General features: G+C 40.0%; 1 protein-coding gene across 2 annotated transcripts in view; it reads right to left on the bottom strand.

Moving 5' to 3' along the window:
* The window catches only part of LOC124275149 (brevican core protein-like), a 28310-nt gene extending 12876 nt beyond the window's left edge, over positions 1–15434 (bottom strand). The window contains exons 1-3 of one of the 2 annotated variants that reach the window (XM_046710642.1): positions 14980–15434; positions 14453–14537; positions 12730–12897 (exon numbers count right to left, since the gene is read on the bottom strand). In XM_046710642.1, the coding sequence (XP_046566598.1) occupies positions 12730–12897; positions 14453–14537; positions 14980–15375 (649 nt within the window). In that variant the 5' untranslated portion in view covers positions 15376–15434. The remainder of the gene's footprint in view (positions 1–12729; positions 12898–14452; positions 14538–14979) is intronic. The other variant, XM_046710639.1, reaches the window with a different exon arrangement.
* Between the last annotated feature and the right edge of the window lie 222 nt (positions 15435–15656).

Here is a 15656-nt window from a genome sequence, read left to right as displayed (position 1 = left end):
CCTTCCCTTGATTCAGGGATCGTTTGTACATAAATATGAGATGTAAGTAATCAGAATGATTCTGACTATCTGTGTATTGTTACATGTTTTTATTGTTTTCATTTTAAGAAAGAGAAGAAGCGGCCAGAAATGCCGATTATTGCCGTTGTCGTTCTGCGTGATTTTGCGTCAGTCATGGCGTCACGCTGCACAGAAACTTACTTGACATTTTCGTATAAACATTCCTGTATTGTATCTATTTTTAATTTCCTATTTCTTGCTACTATGCTCTTTCCATGCAAATGGGTGTCTGAAAATTTGAGAAAATGCTACACAGTATAAAGTCTGAAATTTTATTTGTTTACATTTCAAACAGGTGTTGTCTTTCGAGCACAGCATTTGTTTCCACCCCCAATATCTTTCGTTTCAGTTTATCTAGACACTTGGTATTGGTGACAAAGACTAGTTGTAATTAGATTCTAAAATGTATGAGGAATTCAGTAGGGCTCGGACGAGTAGGAAAAAATGGAATCGAGTACCCGGAAATGTAAGAAATGCATTCGGGTCAACCTCTGAATATTCAATCACTTGACAGAGACTATTATACAAAACTTGAAAAAATTGGTAATAAGACATTAAAACTGACCTCAAGCTATTTAATTTACGTCTGTTTAACCAATATAGAGAGTAACACCATTACTTACATTCCTCGTTATAACAACGAACGTTTCGTTCCTGCTGCTACTGTAACTTAACTACTCACTGCTCATGCACAGATAAATTACAGTCATTAAAAGTATGCTCCATTAATCGGACAATACCAATGATGTAAAAACCCGTGAATTTCCGGGTTAGAATATTGATCTTCAATAACCCATGCTTGTCGTAAGAGACGACTAACGGGATCGGGTGGTCAGACTCGCTGACTTGGTTGACACATGTCATCGTATCCCAATTGCACACAATCGATGTTCATGTTGTTGATCACTGGATTGTCTGGTCCAGACTCGATTATTTACAGACCGCCGCCATATAGCTGGAATATTGCTGAGTGCGGCGTAAAAACTAACTCACTCACTCACTCCTCAATGATGTAAATGTGTGTTACGTCAAAAACGAAAAAGACAAGCTATTGTCTGCCCTTGTCACAGAGAAATAGGACTACAGAGATCTCGACCTTCGAGTCCGTAGTACCCGATTCCTGAAATGTCATCGCTCGATTCAGCTGTTCCTCAACCCGCGAAACGTTTGAGTTGTGAGTGATATGCGGCCTACTTCGTAGTCACTTTGATTAAATGTTATATTTGAATATCGAAACCTTTTGTCACAGCGAACACAACACTATCTCTTGTCATTTTACACGATAATGTTTGGAATTTTAAACTTATTTTATAACAATATCTGAATGCTAATGTTATACACTGATGTATTTTATATAAGGAATACAATGGCACAGTAGTATTTCTCTGCCGAATCGTTGCAGCGTTCTATAATACACTTATGAAATATAATACATGTTTTCCGTCCTTGAAGACATTGAAAAGAACTATCTATGCATTTTCTATAGTCACTTGTGAATTGAACTAAATGGAGGTTCATTTGATCAATGAGTATCGAGGAAATTATGTTCATCTACAATAGCGTTCATAATACTTATGAAATATACTCTCCCAAAAGAAACGCATCATGAAAATAGCAATTTCATGTAGCAATGAATTAAAACGTGATTCATTTTACAAAAGGTTTTGCTCTGTTTATGAATCCTATATGGTGTTGATGTTTTGAAACATCACAACAAAACGCACCATCCGTAAAATACCCGTATTTAACAGCATGATTTTCAATTTCGGCGTGTAGTGTCACAGAATACACAATTCACATGCAATGCACGTGAAAGTTTGGGATCAGATAGTCTCAATGATGGGTATAAAAAGTTGATCGCTGTCTGTCGATTATTCACTGTATTTGGAATTAAATATTGTTGACGAACGCAAAATGCCACGTCTAAGTGAAGCCAACCGTCATATCGCCATTGGTTTGCTTGAAGCTGGCCAGTCTCAACGTGCAGTTGCCCGACGCATGAATGTTCACCAAAGCACCATTTCACGGCTATGGGAGAGATATCGCCGGCAGAATGCGGTAGCAGATGCCCCTCGTAGTGGGCGACCTCGAGCGACCACTGCGGCGCAGGATCGCTACATCCGGGTACATCACCTGCGTCATCGAACAGCTTAGGCGACGATTGAGGAGGCTTTCTGCACAGACCGTCAGGAACAGGTTGAGAGAGGCTGGTTTACGTGCCAGAAGACCTTATTTTGGCCCTGTGCTTCGACAACAACATCGTCGACATCGAGTTCAATGGTGCACTAACGTTCAGGCCTGGAACCTACCGAATTGGCGTAGAATCTGGTTCAGTGATGAATCACGATTTCTATTGGAACGACGCGATGGAAGAATGCGGGTGTACAGACGTCAACGTGAACGTTTCGCCGACGCTTGCGTTCCCCAGGTGGACAGATTCGGCCGGGTGCATTGCTATGATGTGGGGAGCGATCACCTGCCGTAGGAGCAGTGATTTGGTGATAATCCAGGGCAACCTGACAGCTGAACGGTACTGTGACGAAATCCTACGCCCACACCTCCTTCCAATCATTGATCGCCAGAGGGAGTTGTTTCAACAGGACAATGCCAGGCCCCACACAGCACGTCACACTAGAGACTTCCTCCAGAACCACAACATCAATGTGCTCCCCTGGCCCTCAAGATCACCGGACTTAAACCCGATCAGCATCTGTGGGATGCCCTGGATAGACGGGTGCGACGCCGTAACCCTCAGCCCCAGACACTTCAGCTACTCGCACAGGCACTACAGGCAGAGTGGGCTGCATTCCCACGATGAGACAATTTTCGCTATATTTCATTGACTCATAAAGCCTACAGGATTGTTTCCAAAATAAACATAAAAATATTCCCAGTGTGCAATTTCGCTATATGCATTGACTCATAAAGCCTACAGTATGTTTCAAAATAAACATAAAAATACAGTTGAAATTCCTATATGCGTTTCTTTTTGGGGAGAGTATATGATACATGTTTTCCGACCTTGAAGTCATTAATTATGCATTTTCTGCAGTCACTTGTGAATTGAACTAATGAAGGTTCATCTGATTAATGAGTATCGAGGAAATTATGTTCATCTATAAATTAGATGCAGCTTCATGTTTTTCAAGACATCTTTCCGGAATATGCGTCTGTGAAGGCGTTCAGATAATGACGATATTGCACAGTTTTATTCATGAGATTCCTGTCAACAGTAAGGTCGAATAATAGATCGATTTTATTCAGCAGTGATGGCCCTGGGGCCTATATTACAATTGCAGTTTGATTACTTTCACGTGATGCTAGTAACATATTAAGTTTCTATTGGCATTGAATGCATATTTCAAAAAAGCTAATGGTATTAATTTCACAACATCTATATTGTTTGATGTTAAAAAGATTTGGCAATGTGTGTTCATACATTACCATTTTTGACAGACTTGGCAAATAATTAATAAATGATATTGATAGCATCTTAATGACTTGGCCATACAGTCATGACAATTTAAGGAGGAAAAGTGAGCGATAGGTCTTGTGGGAATTCAAAGATTCATTAAGACTGTAGCCGTCTAAGCGTAACTCCTGTGTGTAATATGTGTAAATATTCTATCCACTGAAAACATGCTTATACTATTAATATTACATGTATTTTCATTGATTCATGATATTTTATCTATAGCTGTGCTATAGTTTCTCATAAAAATGTCTTTTCTGTTGTCGGAATTGAAGTAAGTCCCACACAGAGCTGGGATCATATGTCTTTGAAATATATATGCAAACGTCTGGAACCTTGTGTTCCAATACAAGCGTTCGTAGCGCTACGACATTCGCATGCCTATGATAAACTATAGAGTTGGTCTCAACCATTGACTGGATCCTTCAGGTTCACCTTAGTGGTCTGTTATTATTATTCAATTATCTTATGAGTGGTATGAGTTTGCCGACTCGAGTGTTCACACAGCTTAGACTAATGCTTAGTCTCTGAATATATATATAATTTTGATAGTAACAAACAAGCCCGTTTAAATTGAAAAGGAGCCCTAAGGACACCAGATATTCAGAACCGGAGGAAATCTACACTTGCTATATTTAGGGTTTTAGCACTGCAGATAGGGCATGGCAGTACGGGAAATAATGTGGTTCAGGGACTGTGAGACAGACTAAGCAAACGTGTTCAACGTAGATTTAATATCACACAATGAGGGGGAATTTAGCTGCTATTATTATTAGGACAAAGTTTAAAATACGCTGTCACACAAGGAACAACACCGAATGTTCTGAGTATTACATATCTGTCAACAGTAACGGTTGTAGCTGTTAAAATTCATGTGGGTCCGTATATGATTATTGCGTGAATAGGGGCGCTGTCTATAGGCACTAATACATAACACTATGCTATTCTGCATAGCACAATCGCTTGCTCGCTGAGCCGGGCCGTAACTGAAGAGACATGTGACAGCTGTGATTGGATGAAATAGTGTAAGGTGTTATGTTTGTTAAAATCCATCCAGTCATTAAACCTGACCACTATTTTAAGTATTTAATGCTGTCATTTCTATCACTTATGCTTATGCGTGTACAGATATGTTCAAGTTGGTGAGAGCTTCCTGTGTGTGGCTTCCTGTGCTCGGTTTGCCGGTTCAAGTTGACCAGAAATTGTTTTATTGTAATTTAAAGGTCAGACTGTAATCATGTGTACATGGTTGGTGATTATTTTCAGCGTGGTGTAGTGTCACATACGGTCAGCTTCCGTTGTTTAAAGGTCAGACTGTAATCATGAGTACATGGCATGGATAATTTTCAATGTGATGTTGAATGTATGCTGACAAGTGGTCAGCTTCCGTTATGTAGGAAGTGTCTGACCGGAATTAAAGACAGGAAATAGTAAGCAGTTGAGGACTGATGGTCACTGAATATCTCAAGTAGTTTGATTGTACAGTGATGAAATGATTTAGCATTTGTCATATATATTACTGAATAAGAAATATGTGTTCTCCTGTAAAACTTTTCAATACCGTTACTCAACATTTTAAAACTTTACTCTCAAATTGCAAACATAAAAAAACCCATCTTTTATGTCCATGTTTATGACACTTATTTGACATCATGTGACACATAGGTTACTCACATGCCGTTAGCCGCTCTTATTCCACAGACAGTTCAATGAAATACTGGTGTAAGCTTCTTGTGACTGTATTGTGTGTGGGGTATGAAGAGGTTAGGACCTCCTGGTGTTAAGAATTGTATTCTGTGTATTCAGTGACATAGGGAGGATTATTTCTCAGTTGTAAAACACAGATTTGTACAACGAACAGTTGTACAATCCTCCAGCAATGCATTAAGTGAGTGAGTGAGTTTAGTTTTATCTTGCACTCAGTAATATCCCAGCTGTCTGTAAATAATCGAGTATGGACCAGACAATCCAGAGATCAACAGCATGAGCATCGATCTACCCAATTGGGATATGATGATGAGATGTGTCAATCATGCCAGCGAGCCTCACCACCCGATCCCCTTAGTCACCTCTTACGACAAGCATGGGTTCCTTCTGTAACCCTAGTGACTACAGTCGCTGGGTGTAGAGCCATTCTTGGTTTAAACACTGTACTGTGCGGGCGTGTTACCACTGCTCTGGGATATCATGGATGTGTGTGGACATTACCCACTCGACAAGACACTCGATTGCTGTGCAATCAGTACTGAATGGGCTTCATTCCAGAAAAGACTCGATTCGTTTAAGGACTGGCCAGTGCAGATGAAACAGAGTTCTAGTCGCATGGCCCAGGCAGGATTTGTGTACTTAATCAGAGGGGACACTTGCAAGTGTGTTCAATGTGGTCTCGTTCTCAAGAACTTGGAAATGGATGACAATCCCTGGGTCGAACATGAAAAATGGTCTCCAGTATTTGGCCCTGGTGGGAGTACCTCAGAAAAATATGGCCCGCTGAGGTAGTCATGTGGATTTGCAACCAAGAGTGTGATGTAAAATGTGTGAATATTAGAAATAAATCAATGTTAAGAGTATATATATGCATTTGTTGTCTATGTATAGTCTTTTGTCGATGTATAAATAGAGGTTTACTCAAATACTAATCTCATTGAGATCCCAACCACGATAAGAGCTTGTTTGCTAGAATTATTATGGCTAGGTACGTGTTGAAACATTACGAATTTTTAAGGTTCATGTTAATGTTTCAAGACATTGAGGAGATTCGACAAGACATCTTAGAAATGAACAGAGAACAGATTCTTGCCGTCAATGGTATTATCAATAGGTTATTAAAGGGAAGATTACCAGTGACTCAATATGAAAGATGTCGATTCCTGAGGAAAAGTGATAGAAATAACTATCTAAGATTAGTTCACCCCCTGTGGACGACAGACAGTATGTGGAAGAGTCTTTTTGCCAGTTACATGCCTATCGTCGCATTTGTTTTGAAACCACAGTTTGTCAATGCACTTAGAGATGAGGCCATTCAAAATGCCTGGTTGTTTGATAGAGCATTGGCTTAGTACATCTGGTACACCCGTCTTAGGTTTAGTTTGTCAATCCGGGGAAAGAGCATGTATGACCATCCAGGCAGTGATGTTGAAAGCTACACCAAGCCATGAAAGGTCAATTCAAACCGTGGATATCTATATATAACAGGCCACGAGGGCTATCTAGCTTCATTTACAGGCCACGAGGGCTATCTAGCTTCATTTAGCCGTCTGTTCGGACCAGTGACACATCACCTCAAGTCGCTCCCGTTTTCATCATGAATAATCCACAATACAAACTCTTTGTACCCGATGCCGATAAATGGACACGGTTTTACATGCTAAGGGCTGAAGGGAAAGGAGATCCTTATCATTCTATAATGCGTGGAGGAGAAAAATCTGCCATGATGTCTGTGGATCGATATTTGGAACTGTATGACCCAGAGTGGAAGAAACAAAAGGAACCAGAAACCACAGAGCAACCTAAGATTAATTTTGTTACTCCTACTCAACAAGTAGTCGAACAGGCCAAGGCTCTTCTTCAGATGCAAAAGAAAGGGGCATCTAAAGCTGGAAGTTCCTCCCAGATTCCCATGAAGAAACGGAAGACGACTTTTTAGATAAAAGCAGCCTGTAGACATGGTTCCCTGCCATTTAGACTAGGACCACCATGCAGTCAACAACGTGTCCCGTGTGCAATCAGACTTTTTCCAGAAGGGATGCCATGTCTACACCTCCGTAACAGATAGGACACGTTCTCAAATTTGTGTTCATTTTACACCATCGTCCTTCATTAAATTTGAACCTTAGTAATCCTGCTCTAAATCTAACTAAATATTTACGTAATTTATAACCTGCAAATTCAAAAAGGTATTTTTCAGGGTTTAATAAACTTTTGAATTCTCTATACAAAACATAACGTGTGCTATTGTCAAGATCGGATCTCCAGTTTTGTTTAAAAACATCCACTAAACGCGTGTTGAAGATTCCGATAAAACTTACACGATTTCCAACAGTTTGTGATAACCAAACAAATCTAAATTCATAAGAAAAGAGCAAATAGCGAATTTTTGAAGTAACATTTCATAAGCTTTCTTTGGTATGCGATCTTTGTGCATTTTTATTATTTTAATCCAGTAGTTAAGACAACGAACAGCTGCATTTACAAAATTAGGGAAACGGCCACATTCACCATACACAATAGCGTTAGGTGTCTGAGGTCCAACGTTTACGTATAATTTGCAAGCCGAAAGATGTATTTTTTCAATGCATTCATATTTTTTATATCCCCACATTTCTGAAGCATATAATAGGATAGATTGTATTTGACTATCAAATATTTTGAAAAAGATATCCGGTGATAACGAACTGATTTTTCTAAGGTTGCCATTGAATTCCATTAATGCTTTTTTACCAGGCAAGGAGAAATCGGATATCGATTTGCCCAGGCTAACATTACACGTGAATAGAAAACCGAGATAATTATAGCTATTGACTATCTTTATGTTATTACCTTGAAACTACCATGCATCAGTACTTTTAAGTCTACCTCCCCTTTTGAATACAACAATATTAGATTTATCAAGGTTAACGTTTAAACCCCACTTATCTGAATACAATGATAAAATATGTAATTGTTGTGTTGTGAACGTGGTTACCTCGACGACTTAATGTCTACTGCCAGCAAAGATCCACGCATTACAGATCTTTTTACCGAAGGAAGTCATCATCGTAATCTCTCAGTGATAGCCTTGAACCAGAATTTGTATTACAGTAACGATCCCACGCAACGAAGAAACTGTCACTATCTGCTGGGGCGATGGGGTACCCTAGTGGTTAAAGCGTTGGCTCGTCACGCCGAAGACCCTGGTTCGATTCCCCACATGGGCACAATGTGTTAAGCCCATTTTTGGTGTCCCCCGCCGTGATATTGCTGGAATATTGCTGGAATATTGCTAAAAGCGGCGTAAAACTAAACTCAGTCAGTCAGTCAGTCACTATCTGCTCCTGTTCAACAACCCTATTGACCAACAACCGATCATGACTTTGGCGAGGCAAATGTATCCAGGTAACACAGACCATTTCATGGAGCCATTTCAAAAGGCTACCCAGAAACCTTATGGATACTTGTTGGTTGATCTAAAACCCCAAACACCTCCCCATTTGCGACTTTGTCCCAACGCATTCAGTTTAAAAGGAGGCCTCCAAGCTAGGACAATTCAGTCCGAGTTAGACGTTCAGAGTGAGCAGACGTGTGAAGAAAACCTCCCAACAATGCCATCTTGTGATGACTGTGGACTCGTGTTTCAAGATTTGCATGATTTGCAAAAACACAGAAGAATCTGGTGGCCTGAAAAGTCTTCAGTGGGTCCACCTGGAATACCCCAAGTCAAAAGGAAGTGGGAGGAAGACGATAACTTCTCTGCTGTGAAGAGACCACGTCCTCTGTCAGATTGTGACTATTGTGGTCAAGTGTTTAGCAATAACCACAACTTACAAAGACATTTACACGATAAACAATGTCCTGAAAATGGAAACATGATGATGATGATGCTGTATCGTTTAGTGATGTCACACACGGCAACAGGAAAAATAACATCTCGAGGACCAAGGTATAAGACAAATGTATTCACGGACGCGTGAGCTGAATAAAGACTTTTGAGAAACGACAGCTGTACATGAAAAGAGGGTTACACGAAGACATGATACAAGCCAAACTGAAGAAATTCATCTGGAGCACGTTTAAAGAGACATATGCCCGATTTATTACTTATCTGTATCATATGCAGTTGGGTCCAAAGACACAAGGAATACTGAAACGAGTACAAGACACGAATAATCTGAATCATGACGTGTTTTCCAAGCTGTACCAATATAAATCTTGGGTAGAAGACTTAATTGATGATGATTATGAAGACATTACATCTGAGAGCGAAGTATCTGGACAGGATGATGAGGAAGGGCAATAATACAATTAGCACAAAGTAAAATGCAAAGCACAATGTAAAGTAGACATTTGGGAGATCTCCTATCCTAAAGCCTACTCATTTGAAACGGAGCTAATAAACAATGAAATCTGTATATCTTTCTTGTTTCTTAATGAATTGTACCCCTGAAAGTGCGGGTTAGAATGAACCTTCAGTAACCCATGCTTGTCGTAAGAGGCGACTAACGGGATCGGGTGGTGAGGATCGCTGGCATGATTGACAAATCACATCATCATATCCCAATTGGGTAGATCGATGCTCAAGCTGTTGATCTCTGGATTGTCTGGTCCAGACTCGATTATTTACAGACCATATAGCTGGGATATCGAATGCAAGATAAAACTAAACTCACTCACTCACTTAATGCATTGCTGGAGGATTGTACAACTGTTCTTTGTACAAATGTTCGTTTTACAACTGCTAAATAATCCTCCCTATGTCACTGAATACATTTAAGCTACATTACAATTCTTAACACCAGGAGGTCCTAATCTCTTCATACCCCACACACTACAGTCACAAAAAGCTTACACCAGTATTTCATTGTACTGTCTGTGGAATAAGAGCGGCTAACGGCATGTGAGTAACCTATGTGTCACATGATGTCAAATAAGTGTCATAAACATTGACATAAGATGGGTTTTTTACATGTTTGTAATTTGAGAGTAAAGTTTGAAAATTTGACGTAACAGTATTGGAAAGTTTTACAGGAGAAAAGGTTTGTTTTCTTATTCAGTCATATATATGACAAATGCTAAATCATTTCATCACTGTACAATCAAACTACTTGAGATATTCAGTGACCATCAGTCCTCAACTGCTTACTATTTCCTGTCTTCAATTCCGGTCAGACACTTGTCTCCCTAAATAACGGAAGCTGACCACTTGTCAGCATACATTCAACATCACATTGAACATTATCCATGCCATGTACTCATGATTACAGTCTGACCTTTAAACAACGGAAGCTGACCATTTGTGACACTACACCACGCCGAAAATTATCACCAACCATGTACACATGCTTACAGTCTGACCTTTAAATTACAATAAAACAATTTCTGGTCAACTTGAACCGGCTAACTTTGCGAGCACAGGAAGCCACACACAGGAAGCTAAACACATCAACCACCCCAGATCCGCACCAACTGGCACCTATTTGAACATATCTGTACTCGCATAAGCATAAGTGATACAAATGACAGCATTAAATACTTAAAAATGGTGGTCAGTTTTAATGACTGGATGGGGGTACTTTTAACAAACATAACACCTTACACTATTTCATCCAATCACAGCTGTCACATGTCTCTTCAGTTACGGCTCAGCGAGCAAGCGATTCTGCTGTTAGTAGTAGTACTGACAGCAGTGCATAGACAGCGCCCCTATTCACGCATATACGGGCTCTCATGAATTTTAACAGCTACAACCGTTTATTGTTGACAGATATCGAAACATTAAGACTTGTTCCTTGTGTGACAGCGTATATTAAACTGGTTAGTGATTTAGCAAAATGCGCTCTGATATTTTGACCTAATAAATAGCAGCTAAATTCCCCCTCATTGTGTGATATTAATTCTACGTTGAACACGTTTGCTTAGTCTGTCTCACAGTCCCTGAACCACATTATTTCCCCAACTGCCATGCCCTCTCTGCGGTGCAAAAGCCCTAAATAAAGCAAGTCTAGATTTTCGCAGGTTCTGAATCTCTGGTGTCCTTAGGGCTCCTTTTCAATTTAAACGGGCTTGTTTGTTACTATCAAAATTATATATATATTCAGAGACTAAGCATGAGTCTAAGGTTTGCTGTGTGAACGATCGAGTCGGCAAACTCATAAAATAATACCAATAAGATGAACCTAAAGGTCACACACACACACACCTGGACCGGAAAGGGGAGGGTGGGGTTCAACATTCGATTAGGTCACACAAAGGTCACACCTATTTGTGATTAAAAAGACCAAAATGGCCAACCAAAATCCGCTCATCACACACACACACCACCCCCCACCCCCACCCCCTCTACAACAGAAGGTCATAATGAAGAATGAACAAGGACAAGCAGGAAAATACAGTGACAATCAGGAAACTACACCAATAATAAGGAAGCTAAACGAACAATTGGGAAGGCAAGGTAACTTCTGAATTCGAGTGAGTTGGGTTTTGAGCCGCTTCCAGCAATATCACGGTGGGGGGAGACGAGAAACGGGCTTCACACATTGTTGGACAGGATTTTGATGAGATGAGATCAAGACGGAGGGAGGATTTATATCATATATAAACAGCAGCTTGGCACTGTATCTGGGGTGAAGGTATTGCTGGCATCGGTAGATTTGGGTTATTTATATGTATATCTTGCCTTCATGTAAAATGCTTTAATTTTTTTGGGTTAATGACCCTTTATCAAGTTTCCGTGTCACCCCTCCCAGGAGGATAACAACTGGAAAAGGTATCCCCCGCTGCCACGGTAACCGAAAACTCTCCACCGAGAAGTTGTATCACTAGCAATTGTATGACGTCGTAATGTGCAGTGCAGTTTGACCATTGGTGTGAAACTCTTCTCCAACATTGACGTATTTCTATCCAAAGAATTGTTAAATGCAATTGAATGTGAATAACTCAGATAAGCCATTATCACCTGAAACTCTGAAAGATCTGTCCAGGTTTTTTTACACATTCAAATACATAATGAGGTTAAAAGTGTCCAAATCACTTGACTCGTTGTCATGAAGGTATGTACTGACTTCACACCGTACGTTGTCTATCTATACTCTTGTACCACTAAGGTGATGTTCGGGGATATAGACTGAAATGAACATAATTTGAAATCAGCCCGTTATTAAAAAAAAACTGACACGCGTGCATATCTTGCCATTAGCCTTTAAAACATGGTGTGCGTATAATTTCTCACTACCCTGTCAGGACAGGCCTGCGCATGATTTGTCGTACAATTTCATAACTAACACGTTTTCTGAATTTGTCATTGGCCTTTCAGAACTGACACGTGTGGAATACATTGTCATGAGCCTTTCAGAACTGACACGTAAGGGATACTGTGCTACTGCCTTTTAAAACCGACCCATGTGAATAACTTGACATAAGACTTGACTACCCGACATGTTCATCGTTCCCCAAAACTGACGTATGTACCACGCTTGGCATGTACCTAAAATCAGTACACTAACCTTTCCCTCTTATAAGGGTTTCTACGTCCTGTCGTTTCTTGGGAGTGTCGATGAAGGCCAAGGTCCCGTGTTGTCGCTGGCATTCAGCTGCTGAGTCTGCCCAGTTGAGTTTCGAGGTGGAGATGATGAACTCTGTGGTGTAGGTAGATCCATAGAACGTACTGGTATCTGTGAAGAAATGTTGCTTTGTCAACACAACATAACACTGTTCATTGATTGTAAGGGATCGACAATTTGATATTCGTGAGGGGGCCTAGTGGGTAATGTAAGGGGGTTAGTTTGTCACTTATCGCTCAAAGTTGCAACTGTTTTGGAATGAAATGTCAAACTTAAGAAGATTTATTTCTAGCATCGCTTGTATTTAAACCAATGACATCTTATAGACTGTTGATGGATAGCGATGAGGACGCATTGAGATGAGATTCAACAAATATGAGATAAAACGTTATGAATTTCAACTGATATGAGATAAAACGTTTTAATGCCAAGATATAGATTGATATCTTCCGCATTCATCTTGTACGGTATCAGTATTTGTTGATCTGCGGATGCCCAGAAATCTTTTACATGCTTGCAACTGTATTTTCTCAATGCATTCAAACTTTTGATTGCCCGGTACCACTGAACTATACAAGTAAATGGCAGGGTTTTATTGGCAACGATTTTAAAATATAGTTCAAATTAGAGATTTTCAAACTTAAACAAACTCCGCTGAACAGTTATGAGAGCCTCTTAGCTTTAAGAGTAGGCTGGTTTATAGATGCCTGCCAAGTGAGATTTCCAGAAAATAACATATCCAGGTAGTTGCAAGATGATGAAACTTTATTTTGGTAGATCCACTTTCCGTTCTAGTGAGATCGCCTCCATGTTTAAATACAACAATGTTTATCCTGCCTCACACATAAATGTCGTTTTCTGAGCGCTCGTCTATTATTTTCAATGTACTCCGCTTACAAACGAGTAACATTTTCTATGTACCCCGCTGGGAATGCCAAACTCATTTGGTACTCCGTAGTAGTTATTGTTTATCTGGAATAACATTGAATCACGTATGATGTACAGAAATTACCGATGTTTTGCGAATGCAAATCGATGGAAGGGAAAAAACTTTTGTTTTTCTTGTTGTCTTGTCGTCGGGTACTCCATACTATGATCCGATCCGATGCTTCAAACAGTTCAAAATTACCGTTGAGGTGTTCGTTAAGATAAATACGTTGTTCACTGGTCACTCGGGGCCCATGGGATGACGTACCCTCGATGTTTCTTTATGTTATTTATGTTACCTTCGGGCTCAGGGAACATAAACAAACATCGAGGGTACATCAGCCTATGTCTCCCTCGTGACCAGTGAACAACTTATATTGTCTTGTTTACATTTATTTAAAGAATCCATGTTCTAAAGTAATTTTCTAAAGTATCAATTTGTCTTTTGAGTTCATTTACAGTATCAGAAAACATAACATCATCAGCAAATACAAGAAGGAACAGCTCGAGTAAGGCAGGGAATAACTGAACGTCATTTGTAAAATTGGACCTGATTTCGTCGACCAATTCATTAATGAAAAGTGAGAACAGAAACGGACTGAGAAGACAACCTTGTCGTATCCCCATATGACATTCAAACACTTCTGTGTATCCGTTATTCGATGTACACACACAGGCTTTCCCGTTTTGGTACTCACTCACTTTAACGTCACAAATGAGAACAGTGTATACGCCTTACCACAGACAGTGCTGGACACACGTGTTACCACACACTTCTCATGCTTCCCACAGGTCTGGTTGATACAAGGCCCTGAGGCCGTCACCTTGAACAAAACAATGACAACGTAAACGAGAATCCGTGGCCTTAAAACTGTGCGGTGTAGTTTGTTTGTTTCATTACAGGATCTTTATAACCAGTGAAACCCTATATAAAACTATAGGGTAATACTGTTGGGCAAACTTGCATAGATTATGTACAAGGGATATACATGTACTAAATACATGGGATATGATTCCATAGCATTAGGAGATTACACTTGAAAAGGATTTATCCAGTGCAAGTTCTGGCATGACGCGTTGATGTGTAGGTACATCTCTGGAAAATAAACTGGCATGTATGCTGAAGAATGGTCTCATTTCCACAATCACTGACTTACAAAATGTACAAAATGCTTGTGTTTACAGGTTGCATCTAAAAACAGATAACAAAGATAGCAAAACCGAAAAAACAAACGCATTTGAGAACTCATTAAAAGGTGCACCCACCAGTTGCCATCCAGCAATACTACTGTACACAGAATCCTCTGCAGCAATCAAGTTTTCAGGTCTCAGGATATCATCTTCAAAGTTTAGAGAGCAAGATTTTGTTTTCGTATTAAAGTTGAAGGATTCGCAAAATCCATATTTATAGCATTCCACAGCACATGAAAATATTGAGGTGTGTCGTTCTTCAGCGAAGTCTGAATGTTGAAGATATTTTCCTTCTTTGATTAACCCATTCGCCAAACAAGAATTCAGGGAACCACCTACTCCAGTAGTCAGGCACAGTGTGACCAGCAGATAGGCAATGCCTGTGTCCATGGTACGCACAGAGGACATGTGCATGAGGAAATGTTGGCTGAGAACTGAATATACAGTGTTCACCTTCTTCCAAGTCACCATCACCACGTCAAAACCGCCTGCACTGTTGATCAACCTACTGTCTTTGTCAACACAAGTATTATTTATTAGATTTATGTAGCAAAGTATTCCCTTACATCACAGGCTCCCATCTGTACAGAGCATAGAGTACAGTAACGTTTCCCAGAGACCCTGTCGAACTTATGTTGTTGGTAGATTTGGAACAACGGATCTGTCATTGATCGCAAGAAGTATCTCTATGTCTATCAGCGTATTTACAGGCGGTTCCTGGTTGGTGGTTTATATCGTCACCGTGGGTCTGC

The sequence above is a fragment of the Haliotis rubra genome, unplaced genomic scaffold (assembly GCF_003918875.1).
Source record: "Haliotis rubra isolate DU_JTF1 unplaced genomic scaffold, ASM391887v1 Scf199, whole genome shotgun sequence".
NCBI lineage: Eukaryota > Metazoa > Mollusca > Gastropoda > Lepetellida > Haliotidae > Haliotis > Haliotis rubra.
The sequence above is the reverse complement of the archived record's forward strand: the minus strand, read 5'-3'. Positions and strand labels throughout refer to the sequence as shown.